Source organism: Meles meles, chromosome 18 (assembly GCF_922984935.1).
Source record: "Meles meles chromosome 18, mMelMel3.1 paternal haplotype, whole genome shotgun sequence".
In the NCBI taxonomy this organism is placed as follows: domain Eukaryota; kingdom Metazoa; phylum Chordata; class Mammalia; order Carnivora; family Mustelidae; genus Meles; species Meles meles.
The window spans coordinates 56,470,575-56,485,318 of record NC_060083.1 but is presented as its reverse complement, the minus strand read 5'-3'; the positions used below and the strand labels follow the sequence as shown (position 1 = coordinate 56,485,318).

General features: G+C 55.1%; 1 protein-coding gene across 4 annotated transcripts in view; it reads left to right on the top strand.

Moving 5' to 3' along the window:
- Positions 1-14,744, top strand: part of SLC39A11 (solute carrier family 39 member 11) — a 390,505-nt gene that overhangs the window by 325,700 nt on the left and 50,061 nt on the right. For all 4 annotated transcript variants that reach the window (XM_045983907.1, XM_045983906.1, XM_045983908.1 and 1 more), the window contains one exon: positions 3,428-3,497. In XM_045983907.1, coding sequence (XP_045839863.1) covers positions 3,428-3,497 — 70 coding nt within the window. The remainder of the gene's footprint in view (positions 1-3,427; positions 3,498-14,744) is intronic.

Sequence of the window (14,744 nt, the reverse complement as noted above, 5' to 3'; positions counted from 1 at the left end):
GGCGTTTATCTTCCCTCTTTGCACCGAGTTAATAGCAGGAGGTGTGAAGAGAGCCAATGGCTTCCTGATAATATTCCAGTCACTTTGGTTTCTTGTCTTAATTACCTTCCTAATTTGCACTTTTGGGGAACACCTGGGGTGTGAGCTCCAGTCGGCGCTTTTTTTCCTCCGCTCCTTTTCCACCCAGCGGGCTCTTTCTGCCATCTGCGGATCTTAAGTATCTGCCTTAATTCTCTTATTTATGTTCTTTTTGTGCTGGTGATTTGTCTTGGTCTCTCGTTCGTTTCTCTCCCGGGTGTTATCCTACCTTCAGACAGAGCAGCCACTGCGTTCCCCATGGCCTCTCCTTCCCCTGGCAGGGGGCGGCATGGCTTTGGCCCCCTCCCCTCCCAGCTTGTGCTTTGGGGGCCCCGGGGAATGTGTCCTGCCCCTCCCCCCAGCCCAGGGCAGAGCCAAGAGGAGGGATGGGCTCATTTTGCAGTTCTTCCCAGCAGGGTTGGGGCAGAGGGACTGTGCATTCATTTTGCTCCACACCTCTTTGGGGCACGGATTCAGATGCCAGCTCCTGCCACGGGCACCTGGGAGAAAGCCACAAGCGTAGGTCCGCAGGGTGGAGGCGGGGGAGCGTGGGGGCCTGAGATTCAAGGGTTTGCTCTGCTTCTCGAGGCTTGTGTCCCTGGGAGCGGCTGCTTTTTCTCCTGCCTTCACTGGGTACTCCCCTGCCCAACCTCCCAGAGCTACTGAGGGCATTTATGTAAGTCAGAGTGCTGGGACTTTCTCCAAATAACAGGAAGGCCTTAGTTTGCTAATTAATACAGGTCCTGTGCCTCTGGTCTGCACCATCATTTACTTAAAATGACTAATTAGAGCAACATCTTTAACAAAAGAGTAGACCAACTGTTGTTTATAGTTTAGAAAAGGAAATTTTTTTCAAAGGGAGGGAGGGACGTGCCCCTTTGGTGTCGCAAAACACCCCTTGGGCCCTCCCTAGTTTTTGACACCCGGCGTGGGGAGGGGAGCAGGGGTCCCCTCTGTGAAGAGTGAAGAGAGTGAAGCTCTCTGCCGGGAGACCCACAGTTACCTCTGAGAGTGGGTCGAGGTCTCGGCTGTGTCGGCACGAAACAAAGGTGAGAACAGCAGGTCTGTAAACAGCGGACGTGCTGATGGCAGGAGACTGGCCAGATGGAGGCAGCTCTATGTCCTCCAGCTTTCTGAGACTCAGAAGTTGCATACAGAAGGGCTTCCTCCATCCTGCTGGGAAGGATGCCCAGACATAGCCCTCCCAGCCCGGCCTGAAATCCGCTGTCCCCACTATCCAGCCCCTCACCTAGGACACTCCTTTTGGAAGCTTGTCAGGTACATCAGGCAATCCTGGAGATGGTGAACATGCATCCAAGGCCCTCCCTGGAGCTGTGGTTTCCTCTGCACCCTCAGAGGGCATTTCTGAAAGAGATGGAAAAGAACCCACAGCCAGGGGGAAGGAAGAGCTTGGACCTCAGAATCAGAGCCCGCCTGGGCTCTCAGACCAGCTCCCCCTCACCTTTCCTCTCCGCGGGGGAAGCAGAGGGGACGATTCCCACCTTTCCTTCACACGTCTAGCCCAGCGTCTGGTCCACAGGTAGCCACCGGCCCCCCATTTTTCAAAAGAAAGACCACAGTGACACTGAGGTCTTGAATACGAAGCTTAAAATAGAATCAGATTCATCTCAGGGGGAAGACATGCTAAATGGAAGCTCGGCCTTTGTGAAGAATTTACATTAGGAGCCTTAACAATTAAACAAACATAAATCCATTTTTTTAAAAGCTCAATTTTGAAATGTCTGGCAGTGTTGGCTTGGCTGGCCGTCTCAGCCCCAGAGCTCATTAGAGGCACTGTCTCGGGGGCTTGTCGGCGGTTGGCTACGCTGTGTGCCACGCCTGCTGGGAGGATGCTGTCTGGTTTCAGAAACACACTCCCCCAAACCCCTAAAGTCTGAGTCTGATGGTGGCCCAAGAGTCATGCCACGTGATCCGTGGGGTTTCCTCCACCTCTAAGTCCTAGGATTCTGTATGCCGTCATTGGTCATTATGAGAAATATGGGAAGCATAGAAATACGGAGTATCAGAATCCCAAATTCTCAATCAGCAGCCTCCAGTGGCTATAGCCTTCCAGTAAGCCCTTCCCGCCCCAGGAGACTGAAGCACAGAGGGGAAAATGAGGCAAACAAAGAGCCCTTTATGCCTTAGCAGGATCTTTGAATGCCATACCCCACTGCGGTTTCTTGGTGAGCCAGACTGGGTTATAGGTGAGCTCTTAGGCCTTAGCACGGGACCAGTCTGAGGAGTCCTTTCGCTTCCATGTGCCTCCTAGAGTCACCATTGCAAGCCCAGTGTGCCCCAAGGAAACGAAACAGGACACAAAGGACAAAAAGGCATTTCAGAGAGGCAGTGAATCCCAAAAGACGACAAGCCCTTCTCACTCGGTTGATTTTCTTCTCTTCCCTCTTTACAACACAAAAGTTCCTCCTGGCCCCCAAACCCTTTATTTCTTGACTCTGAACAATATTGGTAGTCCCCTTTCCGGCCTTGATTCAGACGGGCCTCTAAACTCTCTCACAGATATCAGAAAGTGTTTTAACCTTATGGGACTACCCCTCTGATCCCAGGCCTGTTCCATTTTTCCATAACCTTTCGCTCTGCATCAGGTTCTTATAGACCAGCACTGTCGTCCACATGTGATCAAAGTCAGGGTGTTGGTAAGCTTGGCAGGCTCGCTAGTCCTTCTGGGAAGATTTGGGGAATCATCTTGTCCCCCACAAGCTTAAGCTAGACGATAGCCACACCGTCTCAGAGGAGATAGACTAGGACAGTCTACCATTTCAAGATGGCTCCCAGACATCTGGGAAGACATCACTGGGCTACCCCATCAGCCTTGGATATCGCGTCTCTTGAGAAAATAAAACCCTCTGTGTTTAGCTCAGGAGTTAGTAATCAAGCTCTTTCTGTAAAGGGCCAGACAGTAAATATTTTAGGTCTTTGGGCCATACGGTCTCTGTCACAACTACTCATCTCTGGTGATGACGCGCAAAACCAGCCATAGACAGCTTGTCCACTGATAGGCATGGCGGTGTGCCAACGAAGCTTTTTTTGTGAGCACTAAAATTATGTAACTTTCATGTGTCATGAAATACTATTCTTTCCTTGATTTTTTTTTCAGTTATTTAAAAATGTGAACATTGTTCTTGGCTCGCGAAGAACAGAAACAGGCAGCGGGCTAGATTTGTCCCGCAGACCGTCGTCGGCCAACCCCCAGTGGAAACTCCCCTTGTGCGGATTTTCTGTTAGGACAGCCTCAAGCAGTCGCACCTGACACGGTGACGGCGTTGAGCCTCATTCGAAAGCTGCTCCGAACCCCTTCTGATTCTTTTTTCTCTAATGTCTTTTTCAGAGGGTCTCGCTGTCGGCGTTGGATTCGGGGCGATAGGGAAGACGGCGTCTGCCACCTTCGAGAGTGCCAGGTGAGCCAGCACCCGCCGCCCGAGGGCACGGCGCGACACCCTGGGGTGCTCTGGAAGTGCACGTTACCTGGATGGGCCCCCCCGAGCCCCACTGATGGAAGTGGGGCGGAGGTCAGGTAGGCTTACCTGAGAGAGGAGTTCCGGCAAAGAAGCTGGTGTACGCCATGTGTCAGAGGAGCTATCTGATGGGTAACCACTTTGAATACACCCACGTGCATATAATCACCTGCATCCCCCAAATTCTTTAAGTGTATAAAGACTAAACACCGAAAAAAAAACCCAAACAAACAAAAAAAAACCACAAAAAACAAAGCCAGCTCTGGTGCTCTCTGCTGCTCCCTCCTTTCGAAGCCCGCCCCCTTTCTCTCCCCAGATGCTGCACTGGTTCCCCCCCGGGCTCCGCCGTGCTTGTCGGTTCCTCCGCAGGTTCTCCTGAGGGCTTCTCATCCCATGGCCTCTTCTCAAATGTCGATGCTGCCCAGGAGCCATCGCTGGGGCACCCTTTCTCCCCACTTTCTTCCCCACTTGGGGAGCCTCCTCCATTCCCAAGACTTTATTTTTCGTCTGTTTGCTAGTGATGCCCATGCAGGTCTTCAGCCTAGATTGTTTTCCGGAGCTTCGTCCTCTGGGTCCAGCTGCCTTGCAGACAGGTCCGCTTCGATGTTTCTCAGGATCCCGGCACTCAGCGCATTGCCTTCATCTGCCCTCCGGCACAGCAGGCTTCCCTGGCCTTGCCTTACACCCCCCCACCCCCTCACCCCCCCCCCCCCCCCCCGCTGACCAAGTCAAACTCAGGGCTGTCCCCGACGCCTCATTTCCATAGACAGTCACCGCACCTTGTAAGTTTTTCTCCCCTGCCACCTCCCTGGCATTACACGGGGCTTAGATAACGCTACAGCCTTGGGACCCCCTAAGGGGCTTATCCTTTAGCCATCACGGAGTTGGGTCCCCCTGCGCTCCCAGAACCATAAATACTACCGCCTGCGGGCTGGAGGAGAGTGGAGGGGGAGCCTTCCGTCCAAAGCTGACAAGTCAGGTGCCTTCAGGAGACCGAGAGGCGAGAAGACTCGTGCACACAGTCATGGGGTGGAGACAGCTGGGAATGGTGAGGACGGAGGCGAGCCTCAGCCAGGCAGTGCGTGAACTCTCGAAAGGCACAATTATTTTAAAAACAGAACTCATGTTACAGAGGTGGCCCAGACGCCGCTGGTTTTGAACCCCCACGTCTAGCTCATTTCACCGCAATCTCAAAATCGACACCCCCCCCAACCCCAAGGCAACGGCCCCACCTCTTTGGGTGATCGACTGTCCCTGTGCTTGTCAGGAATTCACTTCTCCCAGAGCCCCTTTCGCGCGCTTCCCGGATGGCCAGAACGGCATGAGGCCTCTTTCTGCCCCATCACCTCCGTCCAGCTGTTCCCTTGACCGACCCGGGGCCCCTGTGTGTTAGGTGTAGCCTCTGCCCGTCTTCAAATTCTAATGCTGCGTGTTAGGGGACATGTGTGCTCCTTGAAGCCCCAGACGTGAGTGTGGGCTGGCATGTTCTGAGTCGAAATTTTCCCTGTTCTCAGCTTCTCGTTCCCGCCTGTCAGGCTCGCAAGTCACTCCAGCATCATCTGTTACCGTGATGTCTGTTGTGAAAACCAAATGAGAGGTAGATGGAGGGGGCGGGGGCAGGACTGTGTAATGTGAGAAATGTCACCCAAATCGGGCGATGGTGATTCACAATGCCCAGCAGACCGCTTTTCTCGCGCGGTGGGAGAGGGTCGGACGGGTGTGCGGATTTGGCCTGGCTTAGCCCACGAGAAACTTGAGAGTCCGTGGGAGCCGGGGGCTGGGGTTGGGGGAGCAGAGCAGCCCCGAGGCACTGGCCCAGGAAGCATCCGCAGGCCAGGTCCTCCCAGGGCACAGGCACCGCACACGTTGTGATAAGCCTGTGGCCCGCAGGGGACAGCCCTGCCCCCCCCACTACCCCGGACCCCCAGGCCCTGGGCTCACAGGCCAGACTTTCAGTCCAGTGGCACCGTGTCTCCCGGGGACATCAAGATGTCAACTCGGATGTCTCTCTCTTCTCTCACCTGTACCCTCTGCTCATCTTGATAAATATTTCTGAAGAAAGTAGAACAAAACCCCTTCCAACCCGGCTCCTTTCTTCCCTTTGAGGGAGCAGGCTGTCCCGGAGTTACGGAGTTACGTAAGCTCCGCACAGGACCCTCCCACTGGGATGAGCGGGGGTTGAGGGCCCCGGGATTCTCAGCCTCCCAAACCCCCGCTGAATGAGCTGCTGGGGCGCTCCGACCCCCGCACTGCGCCCACCCCCAGCCACGGCCTGTGGGGTACAGACACTGGGCCCTTCCATCCAGCGGCTCTCCCTCAAGCAGACCCCACCCTTCAGCCCGGTTTCCCCACCCAGAGATCCGCATCTCGTGGGTCCTTTGGGCTCCTCCTTTCCAGATGCCTGTGATCTTACTCTTGGTGGGGGGGGGAGCACACAGCAGCCCCCAGGCCGGGCTTGTGAACTTTCTTGGCCCTTGGCTCATGGTTCAGTTGAATTTCCAGGGGAGGATAGGGACCAGCGGGCGGCCGGAAGGGAGCGAGGGAGAAGGAGAAAGAAAGAGACAGGCAAATAATGCCAGAGGGTGGGCACTCGAGCTAAGTCATCAGATGATTAAGCACGTCGCGTAGAAGAGACAGGTTTTGCTTGATAAAATTCCAGCTCCATGCGATGCAGAGGCGGCTTGCCTAATGCAGGCCATGGGAAGGCTGAAAATAAAGGCAGGAGAGAAGATGCAAGGTGCACGTTGACCAACACGTATGGCAGTTTTAGAGTCAGACAAAACAGACTTTGAGCCAGAAAGCTGTGTAAAGAATAAGGCCAGTGGTTCCCAAGGAGAGAAACGGCGCCCCAGGGTGCCAGGATCCCCCTGCGTTTGCACACATCGTTAAGTCTCCAATCGGCTAAGAACAATGAGGGGGAAAAAGGCAAAACCACCGTCCTGGTGAGGGGTTATGGTTCCCCTCTCTGGCACTGAGAAGACATGGAAAGTTAGCACTGGGTACACCGCGGACGGATGTGGGGCCCCGACCTGGCGATTAGAAAATCTCCATCATGTTGAAGCGCACAGAGGCGTGTGTGCCCCAAATTGAGGAGAGCGCTGTGTGCCACGGAGAAGGTCAGAGCGCCCCCAGATCAACACCGCTGACCACAGGCTGTGACCTCGGTGTGACATTACTGCAAATCACAGAAAAGAGCCAAAACAGTTGGTTAGCAGCCATGTGAGCTCCAGGGGTGGGGGGCGGGGATACAAACCCAGCGCAGGTCTCTTCCCCCACATCAGGGGCCCCTCGTGGAACGTGGAGTGCTTCATCGGGACTGTGGGGGCAGGCTGCCGGAAGAAGCAGAGACGACAGAGGGAGGGAATGCCGTCAACAGGTGTCCAGGTTGGTCCCTCCCCAGGGCATTTTTAGGGCCAGGGGAGAGTGGAGTTCACATGGTACTTTCTAGAAGGTAAGCCTGGCGGCTGAGGAAATCCTTCATTTAGCGAGAGGTTGGCAGTGAGGTTGGGTTCTGAGGCAGGAACATGACAAAACCCAAGAGGTGATTTGAACAGAGATCTGGCTCTGGTAGGATAATTTGGGGGGAGGAGGGAGACGGACCAGTGTGACGAATTCAGCCCTCGAACAGACAGGTACGGACCACTGTGGTGGTACGGTGCAGTGGGATGCGGTGACCGCGTGGGAATGAAGGAAGAGGCTCTCGCAGAACTGCCCGAGGGGGGCTGTCGGCTGATTTTGTGGTGTGGAAGGGAGAAGGGAGAATTCAGGTTCGGGCAACAGGGAGACGTAGGTAATGCGCTGTGGAAGGGCCCAGAGGGGGACAGTGCGCATTTGCATGGACTTGGGAACGTGTCCATGGTGCGAATGGGTCAAGCTCACGGCTGTTCATTCCGTGCAGGGGGTCAAGCACCCTGCAGCCCGTGGGCCGGGGCCAGCCCAACACCCGGTGCTGGAGGTGGCGTTTCTTAGAACACAGCCAGCACCTGCTGTCTCACCTGTTGTCTGTCGCTCCGTCTGTGCTGTGACGGGTGAGTTGGGTCATTGCCACAGAATCTCGAGGCTGAAGGCTGAGAATTCTTACTATCTGGCCCTTCGCAGGCAGCCCCTCATCTAGTGGAAGACCGTGATTTTTAGTCCAGATCCATCATCTAAGGCTCGGACAGCCACTGACTTTTGTGCGACCTCTTTCTTGGGCTCTGTGTATGATGCGCCTGACAGCGGAGGGTCTCTCCTCGCCTGCCCGGCTCCGCAGCCACCAGGAGAGAAGAGAAAGGGGCAGAGTAAATACTCCCTAGCCAGCGCCCGCCAGTCTTCAATTCCTCCCTGGACTCCTGCAGGACGCGGCTGTGTGACTTGTGTGCGGCTCCTGCCACCTAGTGTCCTGACGCTGTCACTTCGCCTTCATGGAGCCCTCCCAGGGCCCTCCGGAGCTCCCTGCACCTTCCCTGGTCACCCCACAGCTTGCCTGGCACTCTCCATCCCGCATGCGGTGTCCCCCTGGATTCCTAAGACTCTCAGGCGTCGAGGGGCAGCCCGTGGTTCGAGGGAGACACAGCGTTCTTCTTTCTGATCCGGTCCCGTAGCAATTTCTTCTGGTTTCACCAAGAAATTCTTCAGACCGCGTGTCCTTGGGGAGTTTGCTGCTTAAACAGTTTTCCTTTCCGAAGTGGCATTACCTCCCAAGAGCGTGTTCCCTGGAGAGGAAACATGCCCTCCGCTCTCCCTTGACCCTGTGGTAGGTGTAATTCGAACCGGCAGGGAGAGCGCGGGTTCGCTTTCATAGCAACTGTTCTTTATGCTTTGACTGAGCACGCTCCCTGGGAGGTGTCTGTCGTCCTGGGGCACACCCGGCCGGCAGGTGCAGCAGGCTGTGTGGAGCCGAGGAGGCTGGCTGGCTGCGGATCCCCGGATGATCCACGAGCCACGTCCCTGGGGCGCGCCTGAGCCAGCACCCCTACCGGCTAGTGCTAACCCACACCCAGATGCTTCCAGGTCCATTGGCCTGCGCTCCGACCAAAGATGAGGTCATTAAGTTACAGGGGGTGGTGGGGACATCAAAGTAAAATTTAAAGTGTGTGTTTGCCTAGCAGGTCAAGGAGCAAGTCGTAAGTCAGGTGCTTTCCCCGTCTTAAAAACCACTGCACATGTCGGTATATTCGTGATCACTTAAGACAACGGTCGTTGGTCAACTAAGCAGCCATTTGTTTAGGAACAAAAATGGCGGGAGACACGTTTTCCTGGTCATTAGTCAGCGGTCCCCAGTTGATGAGTATGTCCGTGTATGGAAGTCACCTATTATGGATGTCTTTCTTTCTGTCCAACTAGTCTCCCTACTTTGGTTCCAGTAAGTTCTTGAAAACAGGTTTGCAAGTTAAGGGTAGAGAAGGTCAGAAGCAGGCGTCCTGTTATGGTGAGGAGGGGATCTTGGAGATCTTGGAGATCTAAAGTGTAAACTTCTCCATCGTCGTGCACTCACATCTGCCATTAACCGCCTCCAGAGGTCCAGCCACTCTTACGAGGCCCCTAGACCTCCCTGTGGCAGGACCAGCTCCCAGACTTCCAGAAAGTTCTGAAGAGACTCTCCCTTCCTCAGGCGGCTGGTCTGGATCTCCCCACCCACCCATGGGATGGGGTCTCACCATTCCCTGCAGAGGGAAGCCAGCCCAGCCCAGTCTCTCTGGAGAGTGGACTTCAGCCTGAAAAAGCAGAACCCCGGTATGGGGACAGAAAGGTGCCTGGAAGAGGAGATACTTTCACACCTGACCCAACTACCGCAGAGTGGCCCACACCCTCTCCCCCTCCCCGTGCCACATACCACCCCACCCCTGCTGCTTATCACTCCAGCAGAACTGGGAATGAACTTTGGTGCTGTTCTGTATTTGCAACAGTGGATCGTGCTCTCAGTTTTATTCTCTGCCAACAAGTCCTTCCCTTGAACCCATCAAGCTGCCTTGCCTGGAATTCTAGAGTTACCGACTGGCAGCGCTGTCTCTGAAATTTTCCTTCCTGCCCCACGCAGCACTGAGCGCTGTACCCTGAATGCTGGGGAGCCTGGGGAATTTGCAAGCCGCAGGCAGCAGGCAGGTGGTGCACAGCGCCCCCGTGCGGTGGCTTGACGTCGCGGCCGGGTGGTGAAGGTGAACGAGCAATGAGGGAGGGACGGAGGGAGGGGACAGAAGGCTCTGGAGACCCGTGGATGTCTGAAGCCCTGGGCGTCTTCTGCAGAGGTCACACCTACAAAAAGCTGAAACTGTGTACTGTATAGATACAAGTGTATAGTTTTCATAACGTCTTTATATTCCAGCTGATGGTTCCGCACAGAGGGCTCTTCCCTGGGGTCTTATTTTCCAGCGTCCGCTTAGCAAAAAAGTGTTTGAGTGGCTCCCCCCACCCCTGCCAAGCCGCCCCCCAGAGAGGAGGGGGAGATGGGGAACAGCAGGGAAAGGGCAGGAAGCCCCTCTGGGTCGTGACGTTGGCACCTGGAGGAAAGCAGCGGTGCGGACAGACACCCCAAAATCTGTTAACATTTTCTTTAGGGTGTTTTAGGGGCAACACATTTATTTTCCTAGTGACTTAAAAAAAAGTTATAAAAGTTATTATACTGGTCGTGAACGTAAGGAGGATGAGCCTAAAAACCTGCCACACCCTTGGACCGAGCCAGACACGGACGGAGCGGAGCCGTTCCTCCAGCCGATCGCAGAGCTGTTTGCCCCGCAGAGCTGTTCCTGAGCGCTCCCCGCAAGGTTCTCTGTTCGGTTTTTTAAATATTTTTCCCCTTGTCATTGTTGCACCTCTGGAAGCCCGCTCCCATCCTGGGAACATCTGGGCGCTCTCAAAGCAGCCTCCGGAGAACAGTCTGCAGGTGCCTTGCTCCAGGAGGCTGGACGGCCAGGAGCCCGGAGGGCTGGGGGCTGGGGACTGGCAAGCGACGGGGAGAAAGGAATGGTCTCAGCTCCTTCTTCAGGGTCCTTGTCCAAACCCCGGCGTTCTTACTGTCCTCTGCCTTTTCTTTCCCAGCCCCTTCTTCCTTCCTGTGGGTCTTTACGCTCCCAGCAAGAACAGCGTGGGGCAAAAAGCATGAAAACGTAAAGGCGTCTTGTCATTAAGGCCCCTCCAGCTCCTGTGTTTTGTCCCCTAGTCCTGCCAGCATTTTTCTTTGTCCGAGTTGTCCTCTCAGGGGATGGGGGGGCGTTCTCGCACAGGCTTTGCCCTCCGTGTCCCCGGGTCTGTGCAAACAAATGTCATTGTTCCCTGGAGACCTGAGAACTCTCCAGCTGAGGAGACAGAGACTCTGGACCTTCCCAGCGAACTGTCTGCGAAACGTGTCCATCGCGGGGCCTGCTGCCCTCACGGGCCACACTGGCTGGATGGAGAGATACACAGGCGAAGGAACGAAAGTCTGTTGGTCACTTACCTGTCACCTGAGATTGTCCATGAGAAGCTGTTTCATCTTAGTCTGGCTTCACCCACGTGTCTGGCCGACTTTCCGTGCTTCTCAGGACTGCTGTGATAAGTAACATCATTTTAACGAAAGAGCCACCAGAAAGGAGACAAAAATCCGATGGATTTGGGGGCGTTCTGGAAGTTGGGACTCTTCACACCTCTGCTCGCCTCTCCTGGCACACATCGTCATGTCTCAGGTGACCGTCAGCTGTGCTCGGGCACCCTCACAGGAAGGCCAGCGATGTCTTTCATCCCCCCTGCAGGCATGAGAGAGGGGATACGTGTCTCCATCAGAAAGCCGGTTTCCTTCAAAGGGTGGGGACATTCTCTGATGTGACTCTGTGTGTTTCTATTCGTATGCCCATCCCTGCACACACACACAGTGCTACAGAGACAGAAAAACACCCACAAGGATTACTAGGAAATGTGCTCCTTTCAGGACACTGTCCTCCCGGTGGTACCTCCGGGGCAAACAGGTAGGACTCGGGCGAGCAAGCACCTGGGAATCCGACCGTGTCCTTCGTACTACCCACATCACAGTTTCCTTGGACGTTTCATGAAGAGGGGTGGCTCATATCTGGGGTCCCAGCACTGTTGGGCTTCGTGGGACGTAAAAATGTCCCCCGTGTATGTGAAGATGAACACAGGACTGCCACCTTCCGTGTTTTGCAAAGTAAAGACATTGAGAGAAAGCCGCTACCACCGGCTCTCACTGTCGATCCATTCTTTTAGGAGGGATCTCTCTGTTCAAGGTGTATTTATCACCAAAGAAATTTGTTCATATACTCAGGGAAAAAACGAAGTCCTTTCTACCATCCAGATAGGAATTTACTTTGGTTCATCTCTCTCTCTCTCTCTCTCCATTCAAATTCAGAGCAACATACAACATGAAAACCTTGTTGAGTACTACTTGAAATGTAATTGTGTTTTTCATACAGATTAGTGAGTTTGAGCCCCCCTGGGCAGCCCAGCAAGGGGAGGTTGGCCGTCCACTTTATTTCACTGTTGCGTAACAAGCTCTGTCGAAAAGCTTACAGTGTGGTAATCTGCGTTGAAAATCAGTTTCTCTAAATCACGGTAGCATATTTGCAAATACTTTCCTTTGCATTCTCCTCCCCTGTCCTCTTCCCCTGGGTGCAGCAGCCATCCCAGAGAGGAGGCAGGGTGAGAGAGGGAAGTCTTACCAGGGATCTTGACGCTCGAATTCCTGGCATTACCCAGAAAGAGACAACTTGGAGAAGATCCTGATACCGGAAGGCACTAACTTCCTTTTAATTGACGAATTCTGTTTCTGCTACTGTGTGGAAACGGGGGCTCCAGGACAGGATAATATCATAGGGAAAAGATTCATTTTTTAACTCACATCTGAGTTACAGGGTGTAATTCTAGATACAGGCACACGGAATGGGCTGCTTGTTTGCCTGATGAGGGGTTTGGGGTGTGATCTGAGAGAAGTCAAGGAACCGCCACGCAGTCAACCCCAGACACTTGAGCACCTGCTTCCAAGACGGGGAAGATAGCAGGTGTCACTCAGGGGAGGGGAGGTAGAGCGCCCCCTGCCGACAGCTGCTCGCATGCGCAGGGCACCGTGACACCCTTGAGAAGGCATCTGGGGGAGCAGGGAGCTGGTGCCGCACCCGCTTCTCCCCAGCGCGGCACCCAGGAGAACAGGTGAACTGTTTGAGAGCGTGGATCCTGGAGCTACCACCCAGGTTCGAATCCTGGCTCAGCCACTTGCTAGCCGTCCAACTGAACAGGTTGATTTTTGTTTTGTGCCTCAGTTTCCTAATTTGCAAATTCCCACAATAGTAATCATCCTCAGTAGTCATAGTAGTAGTAACGATGAAAGTGTCTTTGGCCTGCCCATTGCAGACACTCCAGATCAATGCCCAGCCCATTCCTCCCAGCCCAGTTTCCAGGACAAGCGCTCCCAGCCCCGTGCCTCCCCAGAAGGAGGATTGGTTCGGAAGTGGATTCCGCAGTCTACCTGGGATCACACAGGCCTGGAGGCCCCAGGCCAGGAATGTGGGCATCTCTAGGTGTGCATGGCTGGTCCTGATATTGCTGCTTCTGGCCTATGTCCTGGGCCCCATGCCTAGCATCCTTTCCCTGATTTGCCCTTGGCCCTCTCTGGCTGATTTTGCGGTTGTGTCTCAGCGCGGAGTCTTCACACTCACTGTCCCTTGCTCTGGGACTGCCCAGCCTTTATTGTGTGGCATATGCTTTTCTCTGTCCTGCACCCTTGCCTGGAACAGAGCCTGGGCCACCTTTTCTGTTCTCTGCACGGGACCCAGGTCCAGACTCTGCATGGTCGACTGCACCCGGGTCGGTTTGGGGGGGAGTGGGGGTTGACAGCCTGCCCGGAATTCTATAGATAGTTTCGTAATGGACAGCTCCTGCCAAGGGCCGGCTTCCCCCTTGTCCCACAATCCATGGACTCGCTTCCAGACCTCGAGCTGCTTGTCCCAAGCTGTGCAAGAGGACGGACAGGGTGGCGATGGGAACGGGGGAGAGAAAGGTCTGTGTCGTCTCCTGCGCCTGGGAAAGCCACAAAGAAACCACACTGCTGTTCTCAAAGAGCTTTGTAGGGTCCGTGCCTCCCCCCAAGCCCGCCACAGGCTAAACAGAGTGCACGTTGTGTGGAGATCAGTCCCCTGTGCCAAGATGTCCAACCCTGTCGCCAGGGACTTGGGTGGGGGTGGTGGGGGCCACAGCATAAATGGCCCCTTGTGTGGCCGACAGAGAAGCTGCTGCCCCGCAGACAGGAGGCAGTGTGGCCGCCTCCCTCCCTGTTCAGAGCGCGTCACTCATGCGAGTGCATCGGAGGGGCCTGTCACTGCCCTGTCTGACCTCCCACCGTAAGGAGAGACAAGGTGCAGCGTTTTCCAGAGCAGACGCGCTGAGGGAGCTCGAGACGTGGCTTGGTGGGGGGGGGGGGGGGGTGGCCTTCATTTCAGTTCATCTGCCCTTGGGACACTCTCAGGGCTGGCTGTCGTAGTCCCCACGCCATCCCAGGATGGGACGAGGCTGCAGAGCCTGGGAACTTCCTGTGAGGCCGTGCTTGTGGCAAGTGGAGACTCAGGGTTTAACTGAGATCTGGCCGATGCAGAACCCCGTGATTAGCCACCTTCCCGCCCTCGGCCTCTGGCAACCGTGGTCGTGAAAGCTGACGCTGAGCGACTGCTTTCCACGTGCAGACCCTATGTTCTTCAACTTGCATATCTGCCGGCCCTTGAGGCCCCGGTGAAACTGCCCCATCTTAGAGGTGCAGAATGTGCCAGAAGCACACAGCCAGGGAAGGCACAGGTCGGATTCGCACCCCGGCAGCCTGACTCTGGAGTCCATGCCTTAAGCCACTGCCCTGTCCCCCCACCCAAGTCACCTACCTGCCGTGACCACACAGATCACGAAGCCACACAGGCTTCAGGACTGACCCCCCAGAGTGGTGCAGAAAAGAGTTGCAGCTTAGTTGTAAAAAAGCGTCGACACCCTGTGCAGATGCTCTCGAGTTGGCTGTAGGAGGTGTGATTCCATGTGATTCCATGGTCATTCACCCCTCGAACATTGTGTCTCCCCGGGCCTGTTGGGATTAGAGACGTACGTAAACTCTCCGCAGTGAGGGACAGACTTTCTAGACGGTGCCACCCAGCAGCAAACATTTGTGTCAGAGGTCATGCTGGGCATCTCTCCAGACATCTGTCGTCGCGGTACGAACCCTTGCCCCTTGCCTGGTGTCTTCGTGCAGCC